Below are 27,587 nucleotides of genomic sequence, written 5' to 3' on the forward strand. Positions count from 1 at the left end.
CCATTTCAAGTGGGAAGATAAATTTAAAATGCTTTATAAGCCATAAAGTCCTATACATGGTAAATGATTATTTTTGTAACAAATCCATGTAAGAAAAAAATCTTTGAGGGTCCTACGCCTTGCACATATCTTCTCGTATATATAATAAAAGGCATCTTTCTTTGATTAAAAACTGCACTAGTAAAGTAGATTGGCAACAGAGCTTGTGCTGTTTAAGATTAAATAATTCTAGTCCTGATTGAGCCATGAGGCTTATTGAAGAGCAAATCACTGATTCTAATGGGAAGTCTTACCTGCATAAGCACTGACAGACAAAACACATGGTAAAAGCTGTGTGTCTTGCATGAGTGTAACCAGTGGCCTGTGGAGGACAAAGGACTTCGGGGAATGTCCAGTGGCTGGGGAATACTGTGAACAGATGAACTTTCTATTCATATGCCATTGTTTAAATCCTGTATCTCAGGTGAGAACAAATACAGCTGGAGGCACCAAACGAGAGTGAGCATAGATTGAGGTAGAATTTTAAGGTGGATCTTTAGGCAACTGGTCTTCCATTTCCTCAAATAGGGATTGAGAATAATACTTATCACCCTTGTGTGATTGTTGTGAGGATCACGTAAGATGATACGTGTCAGAGAAGTCAATACAAACATAAAATAATATTCCTGAGATATGTCATAAATAAGAAGGGAGAAAATGCTGTACTCTTTATTAAGATTTAGTAACATTTAACATTTAAAAGTTTTATAGTATTCCTTTTTTGGTCTTTTTCAATTGTTACTAATATTAATGACTAATGTTTACAGACATTAGTCATTAGTCTTTAGGTTCCAGACATTTGTGGCAAATGCTTTAAATGTATTAAACTAATTTAATGGTATAACCATTACAAAGGTAGGTTCCATTATTATCCCCATTTTACAAATGAAGAACTTAAATACATTGCTCCAAACCATACAGCCGGCTGACCTGTTAGCTCAGTTGTTCATAGCATGGTGTTATAACGCCAAGGTCGAGGGTTTGCATCCCTGAGCTGGCCAGCTGCCAAAAAAAAAAGAAAAAAATATATATATATATAAATAAATCACGTAACTAAGGAAATGATGGAGGCAGCATTTGAACCAAGCTTAGCAACAGATCCAGCTATTCAAAAATCTAGTCATCTTCTATCTTTTAAGAATCTCTAGTCATCTTCTAAAAAGATTAATTAATAATAATTTATTGTATGTTTTCAAATGGCTAGAAGAGAGGAGCTCAAATGCTCTCATCACAAAGAAACAATAAATTTTTTGATGACGAATATGCTAATTTCTGTTTTGATCATCACACATTGTATGCGTGTATTGAAATATAACTCCGTACCCCATAAGTATGTGTCAATTAAAAAACAAATTTTTAAAAAATATAGATTTATTTTAGAAAGATAGAATTATCTGTAATTATAGAGTGCCACAACCTTTTCTTTTCTTTTCTTTTTTTTTTTAAAGATGACCGGTAAGGGGATATCAACCCTTGACTTGGTGTTGTCAGCACCACGCTCAGCCAGCGAGCCAACCGGCCATCCCTATACAGGATCCGAACCTGGGGCCTTGGTGTTATCAGCACCGCACTCTCCCGAGTGAGCCACGGGCCGGCCCGCCACAACCTTTTCTAAGCTCTCGGTTGTGCTCTCAGATCTGCATCTGAACTTCAACCATATTTAAGCACACATTTGAAAATGAAAGCATTTCAAAAGAGATTTTTAAAAACAAACATAAGCATATACAACTCTTTCATTAGAAGTTGGGATAAAGAAAACCTAGCCCAGAATTTGCTACTTGGATTGAGAACAAGCTTGGTGTTTCTGTTTTGTATTCTCACTCAAGCTTTAACCATGGACTGAAGCAAAAGCAGGAGAAATTCCGCCCACCAGCAATGTCCTCAAATAAGCTTTCAAATGACTCTCAGGAGCAGAGGTTATTCCACAGCCCTGGTTATCTATCAGTAAAATGACTAAACCTCACCAGAAGGATTTTAGAACACATCTTATTTAACGCTTTCTTTGTTTTTCAGATGAGGTCGAAGGGGCTGTCGCTAGTCCCAGGCCACTCTTATCCTCAGTGTGCTTTCACATTTTCAAAACCTTTCCACAGTCTGTTCATTTTGACTTTATAGAAAACCCTATGAGCCATACGAATTCTTATCTCAACACTTGCACTGTCCTGGGTGAAAGTAGTCTTTGTTATTCATTTTCCTCTCTGGTTACTTGGGAACAGCAGCCTCATGGCTTCTGCCAAGGTCAGCCTGGAGGCCTCTTTGGTCCTTTCACTTGGAGTCCATCTGAAAGCAGAACTTCTCCTGGGACAAAGCCTGAGATGGGATAATCTATAATGCCCTTATCTAGAGGGGCCTTGCTTGCTGATAATAAGATTAAGTCAAAGGTTTTGATATTGCTATATAGTCCTAATCTTTAAGAGCTTTCAAGTACTTGCAGGACAGTTAGAAGGGGTTTTCTTGAGTCATTAGGACCAGGAAGATTCACAACTCCCTTAGGCCCTACATGGGGGGGGGGGTCTGAGTAGGAAGAAATTTGGCTTCAGGGAACTCTCCTGAAAACAGGTACATCTGTATCCCTGGGTACTTTCTGTAGGGTTTATTTCCATTTATATTTAATGAAAAACAGATATTTATGTATAGCTTTTTACAAATAGTTTTTAGTTTATGTTTAAGTAGAAGTTGACATGGTTAGCAAGTTTTGTATCTGCCTAGGCTTTATGTCATTTTTGTTTCTGATCCAGGATGTTTTTTTTCCCTTCCTCAGTCTATGTTTCCTCCTCCTCATCCTTCTGTCCTTTGGAGTATCTCTTCTCTAAGTCCTCCTTTCCATTTTCTCCTTTTTCTTTTCCTTCCATCTCTCTCTCTCTCTCTCTCTCTCTCTCCCTCTTCTTTTTTCTCCTATCTTTTCTTTCCCTTTCCTTCCTTCCTCTTTCTTTACATTCTTTTCTTATCATAACCCTTTGAGTGCTGGCTCCCATTTTAAAATGCCTATTGTTTGTACTGTCTAGCCCTGGGAACATTTCTCTCCAAATTCTTGTTACTTTACAATCACCTTTAAAGTCACATGCAAATGTATAATATTAAGCCAACATGGCAAAGAACATCTAAATGCTATCACAAATTGCACTGTAGAAAATGAGCACTGAAAAACATAAGGCTACTTTTCAACAGAGGAACCAAAAAATTAAGACCAAGTAAATGCCATTCTGAAAACAAACAAACAAACAAAAAAACAAACAACAAGCAAAACTCCTGTGCCAAGTCAACACAAGGGGAAAAAAAAGATCTTTTCAATGTAACATTATAAAAAATCTGCCATCATTTTCTAAAATAAAATGTGACAACAGTAAGTCATCTGGAGCAAAACTACACATGCATAAAAAGTTTAATATAGTTGGGAATTCACTCTAATAATACAAAATTTTGGTTTTTTTTCATATAAGCCAAAATGAATAAAAATACTTTGAATTCTTTGTACTAAAGAATCATGTCCATAATTTTATTATAACTACTAGTAATAATAATTGTAGACAATTTATTTATACCAGGTATTGTACTAGAAGCTTTCCATGCATTATTTAATTTAGTCCCCCACACCAAGCTCAAGGTTTTGGATACCTGTACAGGCCAGCCATCCAACCACCAAAAAAACAAAAAAATTTAGTCCCTTCATAATCCTGATATATAGATGTTTTTGAGGACTGTTTTATTCTTTTAAAAGGAAAATATACTGTCTTGTTAAATGGTGTCCATCTATCCTCTTAACATTAAATATGTCTCAGAATCCTTCAGTGTCTCAATGGAGAGTCCCTATTTTTAAAGGCTAAAAGAAAAGAGCCAAGGCACCAAGTAAATTGTGTAAGATTTGATGTAGTAAGAACTGAGTAAGACACTTAGATCTAAGATTCAGTATCCAAGGGACTCTATAAGTTGCCAAGTAGCTTGCTGTGAGAATTTCAGTATTCTAGATTTCCGGCTGAAATGTAGTAGTTTTCTATATCTGAAAAAGAAGAAATATTGGCACAGAGAAAACATTTGATCACTTCTTTGTGTGCCTTTATCCAATCTATGTACCTCAAACTAATGTATTTTCCATAGGTTAGAAGTATAGATCTGAGAGGAATTCTATTCTGCAAGGCATTTTACTAAATGAACTAGAGAAAGTGGTGCCCCCAAGCCATCTTTAGCATAGAAAATAAATCAGAGAACATAAACATATTCCAAACACAGTTGTAGATTTCATGCTATGTGAGAGTATAGTTGTCCACAAAAGAGCTGTAGTCAATGGTAAACTATAATAAATAATTATGTCTCATAGCAAATATCAACTTATCCTTTACCTTTATATAGAGGTTATATATATAGCAAGACTTTAAAGGAGAAGCAAAATTATGATCAAGATTCGCTCTTTGGGGTAGAAGGTATTTCAAACCTAAATACTTCCTCCCAGAACTAATAAGGTGACTTTATACTCTGGTTTGCTGTCACAGTTTGATTTAATGTTTGTTATCCCAACATAAGATTTAATAGCTCTTTTCACTCTTAAGACACTCTCTCACCCTAGAAAGTGAAATAATGTTAATTTTATAATAGTAATATTACAGCAAACATATTCTATATACCTGCTAACTGTGATCAATACAGCACAGGTGTTCAATAGATTCATTTTCTGTGATGTCAACCAGGTTGATAATGACCACTTTGGGAGGGCCCCTAAATGCATTAATGACTGAGGTAGGATGCAGTTCAGCATGAAGAACCAGTCCCAGAATACACACCCCCTGATGCCCATCACTTGGGCTTCTTGTTTCCATTCAAAACACAATCCATGAAGCGGGGCATTTGTCACTTTGGTTTGAAAGTCAATGAACTGGATTCTCCAAATATGTAAGATATTCCTATTGGTTCTTTAGGTCTTTAGATTTTCCTACATATCTCAAGGCAAGGAAGTAGCTACTTCTTTGGGAGAATCTAGTTAACTTTCTGTTGTGATGTGTGACAGTAAAATAGGCAAATATTAGACAAACACTGTAATTCAAGTTTTGCAATTATTGATGTTTTGTGAACTATTTAAAATCTAATAAGAAAGCTTTTTTTTTTTTTTTCGTGTCCGGCAATGGATCGCAACCCTCAGTGTCGCGCCCGTACCGGACCGGGACCGGCAACGGGATCGCAACCCTCGGTGTCGCGCCCGCACCTCGCTCAGCCAGTGAGCGGGAACCGGTCTGCATGTGGGATCCAAACCCTCGGCGGGAGCGTCGCCGCACTCCCAAGCGGCGCACTGTAGCAGTGTGCCACCGGGCCGGCCCAAGAAAGCTTTTTTAAAAATTGTGTAGAATCATCAGAGATAGTTATGCAACATAAATCTCACATGTTCTCAGATTTATAGTTATAGCTGTTCTTTATGGGTAATTTTTTTTTTTTACATCTTCAAAAGAAACCTTAATAATGCATTTTTTAAAAAAAAAAAACCAGTGTCAGTACCAAGCCTTTGGATGATTAACTACCCTATGATATTTCCTTACATCTTCAAAAGAAACCTTAATAATGCATTTTAAAAAAAAAAAAAACCAGTGTCAGTACCAAGCCTTTGGATGATTAACTACCCTATGATATTTCCTTCATCCAAGCTGGTTTATAAAGGAAAGCAAAAACGACAATAAAAGAAATGTACCAATTTATTCTCTACTAATAAAGTATTGAACATTAGTGAAAAAAGTATGAAATATTGGAATGCAACACAGAGCAATTCCATTACCCATTGCAGTTTTGGGTCATATACTGTATATAAAGAGTAATTACTTCATTGGTTGGAGACCACAGTGAAGGACTATAGAATTTGATGAAAGAGATTTTAAAATAAAAATTTTATCCCAAAGCATTTGCTTTTCAAAACTTTGCCCACATTACAGACAGACCATTTTATTTTGTCTTTTGGTGGCCAGGGGTAAAGGAATGGAGGTGTGCTGCAAGTGCAGGAGAAACAAAGAAAATTAAGAGTGAGCAGATTTTTTAAAATTCTTAGTAAATAATGATACAGCACTTGGATTTTAAAGTATCTACTAAAAATTGTCTTTGCAGATGACTTAAATGATACATCCTGTTAAAGAAGGTCCCATGTTTAATATTTGCTCACCACATTGTTGACGTTCAATCTGGTGGTTTCTAACACATCTTTCATTTTCTATCTTTGAATCAAGTGTCTAGATTTCATTTTCTTGCTGAAGATTTTAGCTGCGTGATGAGCCTCAAGGCTAGATCACGATGTCTACAATACAAGTTCCTAAACACTTCCAAATCTTTTCTCCTTGTTTATCTCACAGGGATTCTGGGTGGAAATTGAAATCTTCCTGGATAGAATAGCAAGTTCACTGGCTGTATTATGGAGAATACAGAATCTGGAGTTGGCCAGTCATGTCCCAATCCAAGCTCTGTCACTTTTCCCTGAGCCTGTTTCCTCTTCCATAGAATAGAGAAATATAACTACATTGTAGGATGGTTGTAAGGATTGAATGGGCTAAGTGAAAAGTACTTTACAGTGTTTAATGAGAGTCTGTTTATATTCTTTCCAAATATAATGATTCCAGAAATAATAATTTCATAAGATAGCTTATAAAAATACAAAAAATACATTACAGAAATTTAAACCACAGTAAGGTCGTGCTCAATAAGTACCAATTCATTTACTACTTATACCCATCTTCCTTTAATAATATTGGAGAAAATCAGGGAAATATTCTGATTATAAAAGTAAAACATTAATTGCAAAAAATTTGAATATTATAGGAAGTACAATTATCTTCCATTATCTATTTGATACATTCCCTTCATCTTCTTTCCCAACATAGCCATTTTAAAATAAGTTAGGATTATACTATATATCACATTTACTTCTTACTTTTTTTTCAATTTCTATTAGATCATGAGCATTTTTGTTGTCATTAAGTATTCTAAATATTTTCTGATTTCATCAATTAATAGTCTATCAATTAATTATATGTGCCATAACTAATCCCACTCAACATGTTAATGGTTTTTCTTTTTGTTATCATAAACAAAACAGCAATAAAAATTCCAAATGTTTATTGAATACATTAAAAATATCATCCCATCATTCATCATATTTGTTGCAAAGCTTTTTCCATTTAAGACTTTTAAATTTATGATGACCTTTGACATGTTTTTAATGTTTTTGATTTTATGTAACCATTGCTATAAATTATTTTCCTTTGTGATTTCTTCTACTGCTTGTACGTTTAGAAAGTTCTTTCCTATTCTAATGTCAGTAAATAGCTATATAGTCTTGCTTTTTTATAATTCATTTTTAGCTTTTAGCTTTTTAAATATTAACCTGGAATGTATTTGCAGATATCTATTTGAGGCAGATATTGAGGTAGATTTGGGCTACCTCAAATATATTTGAGAGCCTATTTAAGGTAGGGCTTAATGTAATTTTCCCCAAATATTTAACACAATTGCCAGTAACATACTTTCTTCTTTATGATAGTGTCTTATCATATATCAATCTCTCTTTCAATGCCGATATCTCATTTTAATTACTTAAATATCTGGCCTAAATGCCTTCTCATTGTTTCTCTTTACACAAATGTCTTGGCTGTAGTTACCTATTTATTCTTCCAAACAAATTTTAGAAACACTTGGTCAAATTCTCCCCATTTTACTCCACTCCAAACATTAGGATTTGGTTGAAATTGCATTAAGCCTATACATTCAAGTGAAACAAAAATTATTTTAGTATTCAGTATTGCATAATAGAAACATGGTATCTCTATTTTCTTCATGTAGATTTTGCACGTTTCTTGTTAAGGTTATGCTTAAGTATTTTATATATTTTATTGTTATTGTAAAAGAACTGTTTCCTCATAATTTTGAACTGGAAAGACATTATTTAATCTCAATGGACTTCATTGTACAACCTGGTTCATCTACAGTTTTGATTTATTCTGTATGTGGAAAAAATTATATATATATGTAATAATAAATATTATATAAATAATAATAATATATATTTTGGGGGATGGGGGCTGAAAATGGAAGTCAGCTTTTATTGAGGAATACAGATGACCTGAAGAGAGACGTTAGGCTCACCCATCTCTTTTGGTAAACCTGAAGGAGAGTGGCCAGACTAAAGCCATCTCAAAGACTCAGATTTACTCAGGGGTTTGTAAAGAGGGGTTGAGGGAGTAGAAAGTGGGAAAGGAAAAGCAGGAGGGAGGGGTGTGTGACCTGTGGGGGCTCCAGGCAAGGAGCCAGGTGTAAGGTCTCCCCAAGGCCACCTCTGTTTTCTGCTCCCATCCTTGATGTTATCTTAGGGTCCTGATTCAAGATGGAACCAGCATAGCTTTGTTGACGTCTTCCTTGGTTTCTCAAAGTCTGGACATTATGTGTCTTGTAGCAAGTCTTCAGCTCCATGCTGATTGTTCTAAAGTATTCTCCTAACCCATTTTTCTGTTTAGAGCTTTATTAATTTCTTCTCCAGTTTGGTCCAGGAGATTCTTGAAAGGTACTCTTTTCTGCTGGCTTTCAGGCTCTGATCTTTTCTATCTACATCTCCAGAAGGGCAGGGTGGCTTTTGGTATCCTGCTCACAGAGCCATAACTGAAGGGGCCAAAGGAAAACATCACCCCTAAAGGTTCATTAATAAAAATCACTAATAAATTTAGATCAATAGGAAGAAAAGGCATAGAAAATTTTATTATTTAACATGCTAGGGGAAAGCAAAGCATGGGGGGCACCACAAGAGAGTAATTTTCCCTGGAAAAACATTTTTAAGAGCACTTTGCTTCATAGATATAAATGAACTTGGCCGATGCTTGGGAATTGAGAATACTAAGGGCCATGTAGATTGTTAGGACAGACCAACTTTGTAGTTATGAAAGGAACTGGAAGGAGCCATTTGTTATTCATTTTATTATAAAATGTACAATTGCATAGGTGAAATTAATGCATCTTATTACTGTAAGTGGAGAAAAGATAAGAAGTGGTTGTACCCTTCATGGCAAGTGAAGGGTGACTTTTGAAGACAGTGGGGACCCCAAGGATAGCTTATTGTTTCCTACTCTGTTACTTAGCTTTATGTGTCTCTTCTACGCCATTGTTTGACAACCTGTTTTGGTGTAAGCAAGATGAATAATGTAGACAGTTTCTCCCATGGGAATTAAATTTTAAGTGAAGGCTCTAAGTAACTGGTGCCTATACTAAAGATCAAGTTATAAAACTGGACTCCATGTCCTTGGTCCCAGTACACCCTCCTGTCCTTGGAGGATGCATGCACTCCTGTCATTCACTTGCCCTTGGTTTCTCAGGTGAGGAGGTATATGCCATCCAGGAGGTATATGCCAGCCCTGGCCAAGTGTTCACAGTGTAAAGTGCTTTAAACTCTTCTGAAATAAAAGTCAGTATGTAAATGTGCAACATGACATTATTCTAGCTTCCTGGCTGCTTTCAGCAAGCACTGACTGCCACATGAGGTCTCAAGTGTTCTGGCATAGTGCGCAAGTGTTCAAAAGAAGTTAAAGTAATGAAATTGGATCTACATTTCCATAGATATTCAAGCTGGCATGAAGGGATGGAGTCATGGAATCAGGCTTGGATGGTCTCCACCAAACAGCCTAGGCAAGTGCCTATGATGCCAGGCTACTAAGTGAATTTTCAGTCGTGAAAGGCCACCACTGTTTCTCTCTCTGGGTCTAAAATGCACATTTCCCCCAGGCTTACACCATTCTCCAGGTGCTTTATGCTCAATCCCACCCACCCATTACCTGGAACATCAGCTTTGCTTAAATTCAACACAAGTTTTAAAATGAAGTACATACAAATATGGGAAAAATGTTTAGTTAGAACCCTAATGTAGTATATGCTACTATATAAAATAAATAATAAGACTATTATTTTTAAGACGGAGGTCAGGCTTAGTGTGCATCTGATCTAGAAAGCGTCCACTTAATGGATTTCAGTTGACTTTGTCATTGTTTGCAGTTTTCAATGCTCACAGGTTATCTCATTTGCACCCAGCATTCTCTGATGCTGAAATATCTGGAACCATAGCCAAACTTAGGTAATGGGTGATGGGATCAAGAAACCGGGTCTATTAACTAGAGGGCCATGGAGGGTCCACAGTCAGTGCAGAATCCAGGTTTGGTAATTCTGAGACCTGCCCTCTCTCTTATCTCCCTAGTCCCTTAATTGTTTTTGTTCATCAGGGCAAAAGCTATAGAACCTGATTCTTCTGCTTTATAACCACCTATGTAGTAGCACAGGTCCATAATGCTTCCTCCTCATATCCCTTAATATCCTGAATTTTCATGGGCTCCAATTATCCATTTATATACACAGGGATGAATTTTATTTAAGTTTAAAAATGCAAGAGTGGGACAACCCAAAGCATTCAAGCACTGAGGAATACCTTCACTCATGCAGAATTTCTTTTATTTTGTTTTAGGACAGTGAAAAAAAGGGATTTATAAATAAAATCTATGCCATCCAGGAGGTATGTGTCAGTGTCCAGAACATCCTAGATGAAGTGGCTTCCTTTGGCGAAAGGATAAAGAAGTGAGTGATGCTGACACGTGAACCCTGGCCTTCTGTGGGACGGGGTGTCCATTTGTTTCTCGGAGGTTGAAATGCCACATTGTTTTTGTCAGAGGGCACTCCTTCTGGGTGATCTATTGCTCAGTTTCATCATTATTTACTTTGTTTCTGCCAGTCTTTGGTTTTCTGAAAGTTCTATCAATTTCCTTCCTGAAATTTAGAACATATTGGTTGGAAAGAAGTCATACTTGTAGCTTTGAAGAAATAACACCGTCCTAAATTTTAGCACATTTTTCACAGTGAAAGACTTTGTTCATAAATGAAATATGAAATCATGATAGAAAAAGAATAAACCAAGCTAAATGAGGATTTCAGGTAATCAAGACACACCTGCATTTTATTATTGGTCTAGTTATATTTTTATCAAGTTACTCTAAAGACTAAAAAATTGTATTATGTATCGCATAATACTCTTAAAATGCAAAAATATTCTTAAATTCTTTCATATTTGTGTATTTAAATAGCTGGTATCATAATTATCAATGAAATAAACCAATGCTTTGTCATTTAGAAAACACACAGAATTTTTATAATTAAATAATACAGACTCCTTTACTTAAAAAATTAATCCTTTCCTTAGTTTTTTAAACTAAGGAAATACAGTTTCATTGAGATATCATGTAATAAACTTAAATTCTTAATATTAGTGTGTTTTATATAAAATAACTATTTACTAACATACTTTTAAATACAATTGCTTATTTATAAAAATAAGGTAGATTTACAATAATTGATTATCAGTTAAAAATATACCAAAGCCCCATACTACTAAACTATGTGAAAATTGGCCTACATAATTATTCCTGATGGTCTGTATATCTGGGGTGTTCTATATCTGAATAAGCCTTTATTTTCCTAGTTTCATATATCAATTCATTGTTTATTATTCATAACCAAAAGTGTTCTGCAGATTTGAATCCTTGGGCATATGCAGAATTTGAAAGGAGGAAATTATTTAATCTAAAGGTGTGAGTCATCATCCAGTGCTTTTAATGTTGCAAGAGATAATGCATTTTATTTTGTATAATTTTTTGTTTAATACATTTCCACATATGCACAGGTGCTGAGTTTCCACTTCTTACATTATAGTAGACAGAACAGCCTCCTTGTCACTCCAAAATATGCCTCTAAGCAACATTCAGTCTCAGACTTCTTTTTTTTTTTTTTCTTTTTTGTCTTTTTTACTGACCGGTAATGGGATCGCAACCCTCGATGTCGCACCCATACTCGGGACCAGCAACGGGATCGCAACCCTCGATGTCGCACCCATACTCGGGACCAGCAACGGGATCGCAACCCTCGATGTCGCACCCATACTCGGGACCAGCAACGGGATCGCAACCCTCGATGTCGCACCCATACTCGGGACCAGCAACGGGATCGCAACCCTCGATGTCGCACCCATACTCGGGACCAGCAACGGGATCGCAACCCTCGATGTCGCACCCATACTCGGGACCAGCAACGGGATCGCAACCCTCGATGTCGCACCCATACTCGGGACCAGCAACGGGATCGCAACCCTCGATGTCGCACCCATACTCGGGACCAGCAACGGGATCGCAACCCTCGGTGTTGCGCCCGCACCGCGCTCAGCCAGTGAGCTGGAACCGGTCTCCACATGGGATCCGAACCCTCGGCGGGAGCGCCACTACACTCCCAAGTGGCGCACTCTCCAGTGCGTGCCACCGGGCTGGCCCCAGTCTCAGACTTCTGAAGACTGATTCCTACATCTTTTCCCTCTCTTCTTCCTCTCTGTGTTATTTTCATCTCTAAGAATGTTCCCTTCAACACCCTACCCACTGAAGCACAGTATGAAGCCCTAAATTTGGGGCATTTCCCCTACTGAGTGTTGTCCTTTCTTTGTGGTACATTGTGTGCTGATACCGGAAGGAAACGTCTTCATTTATACCAGAAGACCCTGGGTCAGCTCTGAGGTCTGGTTAGTGAATGCTAACCGTTGGAGGTAGGAGGCCTCAGAACAGGTGCATGGCTGGAAAACATGATGGCTAACTGAAGGCTGTGACCAAATCCTGGCAGTGGACTAGCCTTGGGAAAGCTGGTTTTGTAGAACTTTCCATACTGAGATATAGGAATAAGTTATAGGATCCAGTGAGTCTTATAGGAGCCATCTCTTCTGCACAACAATCTTTTGGATGCTAAAAAAGAGAAAGTCTCTTGGGGTCACATGGGATTAAAAGCATCTATCCAGGGCCGGCCCAGTGGCACGCTGGAGAGTGTGCCGCTTGGGAGCGCGGCGGCGCTCCTGCCGAGGGTTCGGATCCCATGTGGAGACCGGTTCCCAGAAGTAATCTTTAAGCACAAAATGAAATTACTACCTATTTCTATTAATACCTATTTCTATTATTACCATATTTTGTTACTGAATTATCATTTCATTTGTTACTAAATTTTCACTTGTTACTATTTGTTACTAAATAATCATTCCAATTGCATCTCTTTTTTTGAGGAAGATCTTATTCTAGATTTAGATTCCATAATGCAGAGAGTGGAAATAGAAAGGGCAGTCTTTTTTTCTAACATTAGCTGCACTGGTGAAGATTTTTTGCTGTTTATCCTTCCAAAAGAAGTAGGGAGAACACAGGCAGTCCTTCAGTGGGGCTGTGCAGAAGGAAAGTTTTCGGAGTGAAGAGCCAGTGCCCTCACATATGCAGTAGTGTGATGGATGGCTCTAAGCTGAGCCACAGGAAAGCAAGCAGACCCTCGGCCTTCTGTTCTCTCCACAAGCAGGCAGAAGCAAAAGAAGCACAGATCTGGCATGATCCTTTACCTGGTGACAGTTACAGGATGCTCACTCTGACCACAAGAGAAAAAAAGACAAAAGATGGTAAAGCCAGCCCCAAAGGTTACTGAAAGCAGCACAACCAGCTTGATCCAACTTTGGCTCTTTTACTAGAAAAAACAACTTTAGGAAACAGTTGACCTAGAGAGACACAAAAAGCAGGCTATATACCATGAAGCTAAGGAACAATTCCTAAATGTTATGCTGAGGCCCAGCATAGGAAGAAAATCGCTTAGCAATCATCCTTTATTGAATTAAAATTGCCCTGGACAAACTCCACCCCAAATGAGTACAATACAAATTACCAGGAAATGAGAAAAAATAAAAAACATTAACATTATCCACATCACATACAATTTCATATTTTTCTAAAGTGTCTTTTGGGCCCTTCTTACTGCCTTATGAAAAGAAATCCATACTTCAGACTGCTGGAGTTGATTAGCTCTAATAATATCACCTGATTCACATAAACATGTTATACCACATCTAATCTTCCTTGATAAAATAAAAGCGATCCTCGTGTTATTTATAAAGGAGGAAACTCAGGGTTAGAGAATTTGATTCATCTACAGTCTAACAGAATCTAGGATTTGAACACAGATCTGCTAGCTTCTTGGCTCTTTTCACTGAACCATGTTAAAGAGTAAGTCGGCTTAAATAGATCCTATTTGGTAGATGAACACTGAGGAGAGAATTCAAAGAATGCAATGGTATGCCTGTGAAAGTTGAAATATTTAGGTACCCAACCCTGGCAGCTCCACACAATGTTCCTATTTTCTTTGTAATTTTGTCACTCTCTCTTAAAGATTCCCCACAGAACTTCGACATAAAAAGCCTGAAATGATTACAATCCATGTTCCAGTTCCCTGATTTTCTACACTGTCTTTTTTGCCTTCTTAGTCCCCTTTTTGTCCCACTAATTCCTTCCCATCTCCTTAGTGCTATCTTTTTTTGTAACTTCCTCTACTTCTGTTCACCGGTCCTGTTTCTGTTCTTTGTTACCATGTCGTCTTGCTGTCAGTACTCAGTCTTGTAGCCTTCTGTGCTCCAGCCCTCCACACCATCAACCACCAGCAGTATCGCAGCCCTGCCCTGCTGCAATGCACACTTTTCCATTTGCACTCCCTTTTCAGTCTAGCCAACAAATCTACTACATGCCATGCTCTCCTTTGCCGGAAGTCACAGGAAGAATAGTAAGCAATACTGGCTGTATTTCTCAATTACCTATGTATTTCTGGGAAGAAGGGCAATGAAGGCAGGTGAATTTTTTACAAGGCTAACTGCTAACCTGATTTCCAGTTCCATTTGAAACATAGCTGAAGTAGGAAAGTGAGTATTCCCCTAAAGAATTCTAAAATTCAGAGGACTTACTTATAAATTTAGTCTATAGACAATTGCTGGCAACATTTTATTCCCCATGTGGAGAATGAATGGTAGAAAGAGAGAATGGTAGGCCCAGGGGTCTTCCCCTCTATGAGATTTTGGAGAAAACAGGCTGTACTAGTTTAACGGTAGCAAAGAAAAGATCTTTTCACCATGCGGGGAGTCACCCAAGGAATGCAACGGCTTTAAAATCAAGTCACCTGGAATAATCTGGTGGGGTTGGTAGCAAGACCCTTTACCTGGGCCCTGTGTTTATAGAATTGAGCAAATTATGAATAATCTGTGTCCTCTGATAGCCTGCTACAATTAACTTCTACTCCAGAGAGAGAAATGCAAACTAACTAGGTCCCAAGTTAGTCAGAATCCCATTTATTTTAATCTTTGTTTGAAAAAGGTGAGAAGTGTTCAGATTGCTGATGTGTTAATTTTTCATTCAGTACTTTCAACTGGACTGTCCCATTCTTAAGCTGGCTGGCCATTGTAGCCCTCTGTATGTTCACAGTCATCCTGTACTTCATTCCACTGAGATACATTGTCCTTGTCTGGGGTAAGTAAAACTATTTTTTTTTTTTCTAAACTGTCTTAGCTGCTAAGAACAAACTATTTTTAAGGGATGAGTTATACTGTCAGTAGTTCCCTATATTTATGGTCATAAAGCTACTCCATGATGAAAAGAGACAGGTCAGTTAAAAATCACAACAGTATAAAGATTTAGTTCTACCTGCAAAATGCATTTTTCTTATCTGGCACCATAGGCTCTATCATACTATAAACATGTTGTTGTGAAGATTCTTCATATATCAAAGTGTAGCTTTGTCTAGATATTGCTCTGATTTATTTTCACGACTTATAGGCAAACAGAGGCATTTTGATCCATATGGTGCATTTAGGACAATGTGCTTTTTTCCTTTGTTACTTTATCTTGTGGAAGTATATGTAAACATGGTACTATACATGGCCACATATTTAAGTGGTCACCTCTAGGACTCGGAAAAATACTTCTTAGGAACAACAACAAAAGTTTGCTTTGTGTGTACTAAACAAGAATGCTTCTGCAAAAAACCTACTTTAAAGGTGATTTTTATTGGTCCTAATTTTTTTTTTCTTTTTTTTTTTTTTAAAGATGACTGGTAAGGGGATCTTAACCCTTGACTTGGTGTTGTCAGCACCACGCTCAGCCAGTGAGCGAACCAGCCATCCCTATATGGGATCCGAACCCGGGGCCTTGGTGTTATCAGCACCACACTCTCCCGAGTGAGCCACGGGCAGGCCCTATTGGTCCTAATTTTTAATGCAATTATGCTGCTTGCCAAAGTTATCACATACTTAGATTCCATTTAGGAGGTAGTCAGTTTCAGCATTATTCATAGTTTGATGTTGTTTTCCCCCCTTCCTGACAAAATTCTTGTTTGGAAAACTCAATTTTCAGTCTGTAAGATCTACTAACATAAAAACTATGACAAGGATATATATAGGCAAGACTGGGAAGAAGTAGAACTCTCTACTTGCCCTGTACTTCCACACACACACACCAAAGATTGCTAAATCCACACAAAATGCAAAGAACCAAAATGTGGTCTTAACCTCAGAAAACATGCTTACATTGAAAGCAAAAATATCAAAGGGAGTTTTTTGTTCAAGACTTTTAATGAAATACATTGGAATAAAGTAAGTTGAGGTTTGACGTCTCCAAGCCCTCCAGTTTTAACATTCCTATTTCTCTATTCTTTTTGGCTCATCTTGTCATATCTTGAGCAAGCCCTATTACCCCTCATCAACACTATGATTATCTTTACACCTTGGGTGGGAGGTGGGAGAAATGGTGATTATTTTTTTGTTTCCTACTTTCTACAATTCAAAGAAATTCAATTAGGACAGCACTTTCACTACCCAAGGGAAGAGGTATTTCCACCATGTTCTTGCTTCCTACTGTATGTTCAAGCCCTCATCTTTCATTCTTTCTTCTAATATTTAAAGCAGTTGCTGTTTTATTGGAGGAATTTGGGTAGAGTGTCACGTGTGGCAGCTTATTAACACTAACCTGTCTAGGGTCAGACCCACCTTGGGCTTGCAGAGTCATCTCTGCTCCCATAGGTAACAAACCCCCAGTTTTGCTTCCCCAGGTTCTCAGAAACTGAAGCCCATGGTAGACATCTGGCTATGTAACCTGTGATGGCCTCACTGGCTGGCTGTCTTAAATTAATTTTAGAGAATGTGTTTTGGCCTCTTGTTTCATCAAATGAAATAAAACAAGAACAGTATTCCTTTAGTGATAGGTGATTGATGAAATATTAGCCGGAAATTTAAGACACAGGTCTTATATGGGGAGAGAGAGACCAAAATCAAGATTCCAGAAGAAGTTCATTCTGCATGAACTTCCCAAGAACCAAATGCTCTAGTTTATGGCTCACTTTATACCAGTGTTTTTTTGTTTTGTTTTGTTTTCATGTAAAGCTGTTTATTTTTTCAAAAAGCTGTGGCAATCCCTCTTTCATTTCATGTTTGAAAAAAAACCAAGGTCACATATCTTCTAAACATTTAGCTTGCGTAACAGCAACAGCCCCCAACCTCTCTACCACCAAAAAGTGTATCTTTTGAAAAAGAAGAAACCAATAAATTAGACTTCTTGCATTAGCAATCTCAATCCAGAATGTAGGAGGACAAGTTTCACCATAGATGAAACACTAAAGCAAGGCTTCTAAGTACTGTAGCACTGGGGAGAAAAAAAGCAAGATATTGTTCATTCCTGCTAGGTACCCCCTTTTGTTTCCCGAATAAAATGCCTTTCCTGCTGAGAAGGAGCTATTAAAGAGCAAAGAGAAAGACAGAAACAAAACAAAACAAAACAAAACAAAAAAGAAAGGGGAAAAAAAACAGCAGTTCAGTTGGGAAAGAGGGAGAAAGAACAGAAAGATAGGAGGGAGTGAAAGAGGGAGGAAATGGGTGAATTTGTTCATTCAGTCAAGGCTGAGGGGTAGCATACAAGCTAGGTCTTCAAATTACTGTAACACTTTTGCAAGAAATGTGCTTTGTATAACTCCAGACTTTGGAGATTTTGATAGTGTTTGATCTATTACTTTTTCAGGCATCAATAAATTTACAAAAAAGCTTCGGAGTCCATATGCAATTGATAACAATGAACTACTTGATTTCCTTTCCAGAGTCCCTTCAGATGTACAAGTGGTATGTAGGTTCCATCATCATCATCATCATCATCATTATTATTATTATTATCATTACTATTATTACTATTATTATTATTATTATTATTATTTTACTGTAGTGTGGTGCTGGGTTTTAACTTTTACATGCTTTTTAATTTCAAAGGTTTTAGAAGAGCCAGGTAAAGTTGGCATAGCCTGTAGCAGATTTTACCAATCAGGAATTTAGCCCACTTGAGGTGCTATCCAAGAAATCATAGAGAAGAATGGGGAATTGGAAAATGAGAGCAGGTTGCATAAAGAACTTACCACAGCTGTCAGGGAAAATCCTCCTCAGCTGGAGTTTGTGAAGGGATGTCACCATGACCTGAGTGGAAGAAATAGGAATATTAGATGATGAAAGCAAAATGTGTCAGTGGGCATTTAAGAGAAAAACATTTTTTTCCCCAAATTTGCGCAAATTGAGTTTTAAAGATGTGTAGTTTGGGGATTTGAGGGGGGTGGTTAAGCTGACTGCTTTTTGAAGACTGGAGCATATCTCAAAAAGCAGTTGAAATCCTTTGAGATTAATGTCCATTAACCATCAACTGTTTTCAACGTGAAATAAGAAAGGTTTTTATCAAAATCTTGAAACTGGGTTGCTGTGATATCTTTTTCCTTTGTTTCAGTTGAGTTTTTCATTTGATGAGACATAATTGGGCTGGATGGAGATGGTATTAAACAAACAATAAATTGCAAAGAACCATTATCCAGCCCTTCAAAATATATCGAGGTGGTTTTGCTTTTAATGTAATGTGTTATGGACAGTGAAGACCCCAGCCCATAACCAAAGTTCACATCAGGGCTCTATGTAGTTTCTGGCAGGATTTCCCTTCTGACTCTTGCTCTATCACCATGTTGTTTTCTGTATCCCACCTGCAGATCCCATACAGCTTCTAGAGTAAGCATTTTTCCCCCCAAGCACTGTCTCTCATTCCTTTGCTTTTCCGTCCTTTGCCAAAAAGTGGCCACCTGACCAGTCTTTCTCTGAACTCTGTTTAAACAGGTGCAATACCAAGAACTGAAACCAGATCCTTCTCATAGCCCATATAAAAAGAAGAAAAACAATCTTGGCTAGCCAGCTCCCAGCACTGAGGAGACGAGCATCTGTTTGAGAAGATAAAAGAAAAAGCCTTCAGCCTCAGCAGCATTTCCTTTCTTTCTGCTTTTTATTTATTTTGACTTTTTATCATGATCGAGAGCATTTGTAAATAGTGTACAAAGGCATATGTCTTTGAAAATACACTTCTATTGTACAGACTCAACTTGATAAAGGTTTAGCTACTGCTGTGTGAAAGCCTTGTTAACTGTGGGTAATAATATAACACATTGAAAAAACAAACGTAAGAATGATAACATTAGAAGATACACACTTCTCTAATTACAAGTGGAAGAACCAGAATATTGGATTAAATACTCATCTGTGCTCTGATTAAATCTACATAAGTTGTAAATGTCAGTTTGATTTTAAAGTTTTTTTTAAATGTGACTATTTTTTTATCTGAAAAGTAATTCATTACAATTTCCTATGTTTTATACATTTCAAAGGAGACGGGGAGGGAATCCCAAAGCCTGAATAATGGAATGGCTGCATTTCAATTTAACACAGATTCTGACTTTAGAACCTGATATTCACTCCTGTGCAAATTACATAGGAATGACTACACTGATTTTAAGGTAAGAAGTGAAGGTACATTCACCCCCTAAAGAGAATCTTCAACGCTCTGAAATCTTATAAAGAAAACATTCAAAACCTTCTATCGTTCCATCTAAAACCTTAAAATCTCTACAGGACTATACAACGTAAATACTGCCAGGTTTATAAATGATTGCCTATCTGAACTTTTATACCTATCACTACTTTAATTTATACTGAGTTAGAAAATTACAACCGGGTTCAGTTGTCAAAAATACTAGCAAACTAAATCTATATTGCTTTTGGTGTCAGATTATACCTTTGTGCATTTAAAAATATTTAATACTCAAGTGTTCTCACAGAAATAAAGTCTCTGCTTTCTCATTGTTACTGAAATGCTTTAATGAATATTATGATTTTTGTTATTAGCGTAAATTTTAATGTAGAGGAGAATGCAGTGTGCTAAGTGATATGCCAGTGTTTCATTAAATTCATTTATGAAAAATCATTCTTGATAATATGAATGCATGAAAATCTGTTTTGTAAAATATACTGCTTGTGGGTGGAGGGTACTTTAAAAATGTTTCACTACTTACTGTAGAATCTATACTTAAAAATTACATTCCCAAGAACTCTTACAGTAGTTTTTGTATCTAACTCCCTGGTATATCAAGGGGGAATACCTCTGGAGAAATAAATAGTTTGGTTGGTGAGAATGTCTTACTTCCCTGGCCTGATAGGGGATTAAACTTGGTTGAGATTTCTTCAGACAATATTTTGTACTACTTTATTAATAATAGACTGGGATAGGGTAAAGGTAGGGGTTATGCTGGAAAAATGTAGAAAAGCTAAGAGCAAGAAACATATATTTCATTGTAAAGGAAGATTCTTTAAAAATAAATTTAATCTCATCAAAGCTGATTTTTAAAGTATTTTTATTTTAGAAATATGTTGTTAAATAATATTTCTTATAATAGAACTATTTTGATCTCTTTATACACTATGCTTGAAAGAATGTCAATTAAATTCCCTTTCTAATGAAAGGCTTTGACCTCGATATGCTTTATTTAGTGCACCATGTTTAAAATGACAAGCTTACATCCGCATACCATTACTGTTTGTTGCTAAAATACTCCATGAAGTTGATGTTACTACATAAAGTTTATTGATGAGATATTTTGTTTAAAATAATTTTCGATTATACCTTGTGTGAGATTTATATTCTGTAATGACAATGTCTACACAGATGTCCTCCATGAAGTTGATGTTACTACATAAAGTTTATTGATGAGATATTTTGTTTAAAAAAATTTTCGATTATACCTTGTGTGAGATTTATATTCTGTAATGACAATGTCTACACAGATGTCTATAAGCCTGATAGTCTACCACCTCAGGTGTATCTAGTGGATAAAAACCATTAACAAATGACTAACTTCTGTTTGTTTCACTGTATCAAGTTTCAGATGTTTAGTTCAATGGTAATGTTGATTATACATTCACTGCATTAAATATAGAAGAAAATATTTTCTATGTATAATCAGTATTCTTTTCTTTTTCTTTCTTTGGTGTTTGAGAGAGGAATGATGGGGGATTGTGTGCATATTCTTGTAAGTGTCACTTCACTTAAAGAAGAACAGATTTGGTTTGAACCAAGTTTTTCCTGAAACCTTGACTGTTGTATAAAACTCAACCCCTTGGAGGGGTGAGCATCCAATGAAGTAAATAGCTGGAGGTATGAAAGTGATTGATATTCAGGAGAATCTTCATTGCTTTTACAAACTATTACCTTCTCAGGTTGAAAACAGACTATGTCTGGTAGACTTTTAATTACTTCTTTCCCCTTCTCACATAGGTATGATTTTGTCTTGAGAGCAGCCTGACTTGCCTTGGTTTTGAGAGACTTAGGATGTAAATATTTCAAGATACCTTAAGAGATTAGATGTCACTCTAACACCGATTTGGACTAAATATAGTAGACATTGTGAAGTACTAAATGTATTTCTCAGTATCTCTTAGTGAGTAAACTCATTGAAGGTCATTATTTATATTTATATTCTAAACTATTATTACTCTTAATTGTGATAAGAAATGTGTACTTGTACATATTTTAACCCTATAGAAAGAACATAGTACTTCTTGTTCATTTTGGTACTGTTCCAGACTATAAAATTGATAGGTTCTGTAGGTATTCCAAATTAGTTTTGAACCAATCTATGTACTAGGATAATCTGAGTTGGGAGATTCTTTAAATGACTTTGCTCTGTGATATATTTATTGAGTACTTTCTGTATGACCTTGTCATAGGCAATGGTGAAACCAATAATAGTATGTTAAAAGTAGTGGGCTGGCTAGTTAGCTAAGATGGTTTAGAGTGCAGTGTCGGTAACACCAAGGATAAGGGTTCTGATCACCATACCAGCCAGCCACCAAAATAAATAAATAAATAAATAAGCTCTTTTATCCAGGGACCATAGGAGCTTTTCTTTTTTTCCTTTTCATTTAGATCTCAATATCCAAAGGTTTCCAATGCTGAAAGTAGTCTACCTTTGTATTAAGAAGTCTTATTCAAAGGCTGTAACTTCAGTTTATAAACTTGGTAAGTGAACCTAAATGTATGTAATGTTTTTGGGTTTTGAACTCACTGAGCATTAAGAAAAAACAAAAAGTACAAGGCAGTTGATGTGCCAGAAGTACCAGTAAAGAAAAACATCATTATACTTCTTGAAAAAGCCTCAAATATTCTTGTTTAAATTCTGGGTCTTTAAATGTCTACTGTGTGTATACGGATGCCTATTCATTGGTTTGATTGGATTATCTAGAATCAGCCCTTCCTAATTAATTACTCAGTCGAGTATGAATTAAGACCACGTAAAAAAATTTAATGAATTCTTACAATAGTGTCATTTCTTTCAATTATAATTCTCTTCCCCAGGATGATTGGTGTAACTCGTCGAAAGAAAAAAAACATAAGACATATCTTTTTTTTTTTTTTTTTTTTTTTTGAAAATGTTACTCATACTTGTTTTTACATTTATACACTGGCAGTCTGTACACAGTCACATCATAAGACTTATTCCAGGTGAATCTGTGAAATTTAAGAAATACTAAGGAAAATATCTCATTATGTAAGAATACTATGCAAATAAAACCCATTAAATGTCTGAAGTACAAGGGCACTTCAAAGTTCACAGAAAAACAGAATTAGAAGAAAATACAAATTTTTCCATGAACTTTTTGAAGTACCTTCATATTCACATAACACAGAAACTAACACCACCATGAAAGTTTTGCTGGAATTTAATGATTCTATCTGTGCTTTTCCAAGGGGATCTGGGTTAAGAACCAAAATGAAAGCTTTATTTGTTTTAAAGAAAACAGAAATGGTTTAGATAAGTAGTTGAGCCAAAGGTTTTCAGTATGTAGCAAAATTAAGATTGCAATGTAATTCTCCCCCGCTGTAGATTCCAGTGTTCCTTCCAAAGAGAAAAGGAGTGACCAATCTGAGTCAATGTGTGAACCTGAAAACCACCCTATTTTCTCAGGAGGAATGCGTTTGAGGAGATCCTGAGACCTGGCTGAGTGGAGTTGCTGCTGCTACTAGTGAGGAAAAAAATAATAGAGGCTCAGTTTCACTTTCTAGCAAAGACAAGCTTCAAAATGACTTCAGTGAACTTGAGGAATTTTATGTTGCCAGAGTTCAAATGGTGACAGATTTGGAAGAAATGCTAAATTTATAGAGAAAGGAGCACACCTGGCCCCAACTACTCTTAATTGTCTTTTGCATTACTGAAGACACCTGAGACAACAGCCAAACATTATTACAAAGACAGCTGGGCCATAGAAGAGAGGAGAGGTGAAGGAAAAGCCAGTATTTGTCCCAAGGTCAGAAATCCCTTTTTAATAAAGCTATTAGAGAACTGGAAACCTTAGAACTGCATTCCCCACAAACATTCTTCTTTTATATAGTAGTGATTATGACAAGAGTAAAAATCTGTGTGTAACTTGTAATACTGCAACCATGGAAAATTTATTGGTGTCAAGAACTAACAAACTTAAAAAAAATTTTTTTTTTACAAAGGTATGTCTGTTTCCTATTATACAAGGAGGAATGTGCTTGTGATTTTGTCATCTTTGCTGTATTAACAGGGGAGGTAGCTAACACCAATTTCTGACCAACCTTACACACTGATATACCTACCTCTTACCTTTGTCCTGGAATTCTTACAAACTTCAGTTTCCATTAACACCGAGACCTAGCAAACCACTGCATGGTCTTTGAAGCTCATGGGAAACCACCCAGAAAAGTTAAATACTATGCACTTTTGAAGCAGTTATTAAATAGACCAATATGGTATTCCATTTTATTTGTTTGAAGTTGCTGAATATCACTTTTAAAATTTCCCTGTAGGATATACATGAAAAAAAATGCATTTTCAGAAATAACAGAGAAAAAAACAAAAACAGATGATAAAAAAAAAAAAAAAAAGCCATTTTCCTGGCCTTTGCAGAAGAGGTGCAAAATAATATGTTCTGGAGAAGAGTGACAAGACGCTCTCACTCAGAATTCTCTCAACAGATGGCTGTTTGTATCTGCATTAATGTTGCAAATAATAAAATTTTATTATAAAGTAGATTTTCCCCTCAGACCAATGATGACAGAGCACAAAAATTCTTCAAGTTAATAATACAAAAGTGAACTCCCTTCAAAGACATTTAAGGTAAAACCTTTGATAAATGCAATTATCATTTAATCTTACTAGTTTCTCCTTGCCTTTTCTGTGTTGGATCTGGAAAGACCCATTAGAGAACAAGTAATTCTTCAAGTTCCATGAATATGCCTTTTATTAGTCTATTTTGTGTTGCTATAACAAAAATACACGGAACTGGGTAATTATAAAGAAAAACGACATTTATTGCTTACAGTTTCTGAGGCTGGGAAGTCCAAAGTCCATCTGATGGTGGTGGCAGTGACCCAGGGGTCTCACATTGCAAGATAGTGGAAGCAGAGAGAGCAGAGAGCAAGACAGACTCTCCTCTTCTTTTAAAGTCCTCAGATCCATGCCCCTGACCACCACTTTTAAATCCATTCACTACCACATGGTCCTACAACCCAATCACTTCCTCAAGGCCCCACCTTACAATTACCATAATAGGACTTCCCACCCTTTTAACAGTCACAGTGATGGTTAAGTTCCTAATACATAAAACCTGGGGGACACAACTTAAGCTTCAGGGAGCTTTGGGGGGACATCATTCAATCGACTACACTCCTAAAATCAGAAAGTAAAGCTATATTATTGTGACTCAAGATGGCATCCACATGAAAATATTTAATCTTTGGCAATTTAAGAATACTACCAAGGAGTAATGACCCCTTAATCTCCACCCCAACATGGTAATGCCCTACTTCAAAGTGGATTAAAATGAAGACTAGAGAAGCAATTAGTAAAGTGGTAAGTCAGATTCACTCTCAAAGGAGGGGTATATAATAGTGTATCATTTGAGATATGTATTAGATGATACTAATTATATTTTTAATTATATCCTACCTTGAAGAAAAATGGCACATTCTAAAACTTTTATCTTTTAAGTTTATCTTTTAAAAATCCAAAAGATGCCAGTCTGAAAACAACATTAGAAAAATTTTAAGACTAATTCTTGCTTAAATTAGGAGCATTACTTTCAAAATAAATTGGTTACTGGCATTACAAACAAAAACAGATGCTCCTCAACTTATGATGGGGTTACATTCTGATAAACCCACTGTAAATTGAAAATATCATAAGTTGAAAATGCAGTTAACACACCTAACTTACTGAACATTGTAGTTTAGCCTAGCCTACCTAACGTGCTCAGAACACTTACATTAGCCTGTAGGTGGGCAAAATCATCTAACACAAAGCCTATTTTATAATAAAGTGTCGAATATTTCATGTAATTTATTGAATACTATACTGTAAGTGAAAAACAGAATGGTTGTATGAGTACTGGAAATAAAATTTCTACTGAACGTGCATCAGTTTTGCACTACTGTAAAGTCAAAAAATCTTAAGTCTAACAATCATAAGTTGGTATAAATCATGTTACAAAAAAACTTGGGAGAAGTGAAAAATACTCAAAATTCTGTCACATTAACGCAACCACTATTAGCAATGTATTTACTTACAATCTTTTTCCTTATGTAATTTAATTCAGATAAAATTATTTTCAATTATACTCAAATAGTTTCTATTTTTAAAAAAGAACTAAAATGAGTTAAGAAAAATGGTACTTAGGGAACCAGTTCAATTACCTTTAATAAATACCTCTCCTTGTGTACATTTCTTCTAATAACATGACTGAGTATGAACTTAACAGTATTTTGAAAGGGAATGTTAAAAGAACCAAAATGATGAAGAAATAAGAAATAAGACATCTAGATTTACCTAACCTTGAGGAAAGGACTAAATATTATTTGTCAAAACAGCCTATTTCTAATGATACCACAAAAACTGGTATTTATACTCATTATTTTTTATTAAATTTCAACTAAAAGAACCTTCTATGAAACAATTATCTGGACTTTTGGTTTAGTTTATTGAATATTATTCAAAATTTTCAATGTTATTCAAAATTTCCAAATTAGGAGATTTGTCTGTTTGTCTATTTCTGTCTGATTTTATACCTTTAATCAATATATTAAACAGCACCTAGAAACTTTTACCCTCTTGATTCCTTTAAACCAGAACAATTTGTAACCATTTTTTCCCCTCATTCCCTTGCCCAGTTTTCATCTTTTCAATTCTACTTGTAAGTTTTCATGGAAAGTTCTTTAAAATGCATATTTCAATTTTACTAAATTTTACTTATTGCTTTGTAGTAATTTCATCTCTACATTGTTAAAAAGAAACAGTGCAAACTAGAAAAATGCATCTTTAGAAAAAAGTCACGATACCCAAGATATGTAGTTCTTAAAACAAAAACAAAAAACTATCATAAATCAAACCATTCTGATCATTAAAAAAATTTATCGAGTCATGACACAAACCATTGCTGACCTAACCTTTAAGTTGAGAAGTCATTGACAACAAACTAAGTTCTTTTTCTCTGTCAACACTTTAAGATTAATGATTTTTTCAACAGGACTATTTATTTTACTTGGGGAGAGAAGAATAGGGAAGCAGTGGTAATTTTAGTTCGTTTACTATCAAGATAAATGATAGCATGATAGGTATAAATTCAAAGCTGGATTCCAGATTTTTACTTCAGTGCAACTTCCTTTTTGGAAGTGCTAAACATTTTTTTTTAAACCTTCATTCTTTGGTAGAACTAAATCATGTATTCCAAAGTAGTGAGCCATTCTGTATTAACATTTAATACCCATTACGCATTAATGTTCTCTTGGTCTAACTTAGATACTCTGGAAAGGAAGAGGATTAGATCTACCAACTCTGGGTTCAACATCCTAAAAAGATTTGGGGGCCACAATATAAAAACAAAAAAATTGAGAAGATGCTTCTATTCTAATTGAAGACAGCTATTTAGAGAAGCTTGAATAAGGGCCATTGTGTTTGTGTAGGGGGTGAGTCTACATTTGTTAAGGGCAACATTATATGTTACATTACATTTATATACTTATCAGGAACATTGTTTTTATGATCACTAGCCATTTGCTAACTTGATACAGTTGGATCTTAATTCAGCAAACAGTTAAAAAACCCAGAAAAGAGTTCACTATATCACTTCTTTAAAAAAGAGGAAGGGTGGATATATATATCTCTTCAACAGCAAAAAGACAACATCCTAAAAAAAATTTGTATCTAGCTTTAAAAAAAAACAAAAACCCACAGTGCAAGTGTATTTAAAATCAAAACTACACACTAAAAGAAAAATACAACCACACTTAAAAAAAAAAAAAAAAAAAAAAAAAAAAAAA

General features: G+C 35.9%; 1 protein-coding gene across 1 annotated transcript in view; it reads left to right on the top strand.

The window, feature by feature from the left end:
* MCTP1 (multiple C2 domains, transmembrane 1) overlaps positions 1-20,712 on the top strand; it is a gene marked incomplete at its 5' end in the record, with an annotated part of 177,762 nt that extends 157,050 nt beyond the window's left edge. The window contains 4 exons of the mRNA XM_008575761.1: positions 10,499-10,608; positions 15,271-15,380; positions 17,919-18,016; positions 19,040-20,712. Coding sequence (XP_008573983.1) covers positions 10,499-10,608; positions 15,271-15,380; positions 17,919-18,016; positions 19,040-19,111 — 390 coding nt within the window. The remainder of the gene's footprint in view (positions 1-10,498; positions 10,609-15,270; positions 15,381-17,918; positions 18,017-19,039) is intronic.
* Positions 20,713-27,587: the final 6,875 nt, after the last annotated feature.

Source organism: Galeopterus variegatus, unplaced genomic scaffold, assembly GCF_000696425.1.
Source record: "Galeopterus variegatus unplaced genomic scaffold, G_variegatus-3.0.2 Scaffold1235, whole genome shotgun sequence".
NCBI lineage: Eukaryota > Metazoa > Chordata > Mammalia > Dermoptera > Cynocephalidae > Galeopterus > Galeopterus variegatus.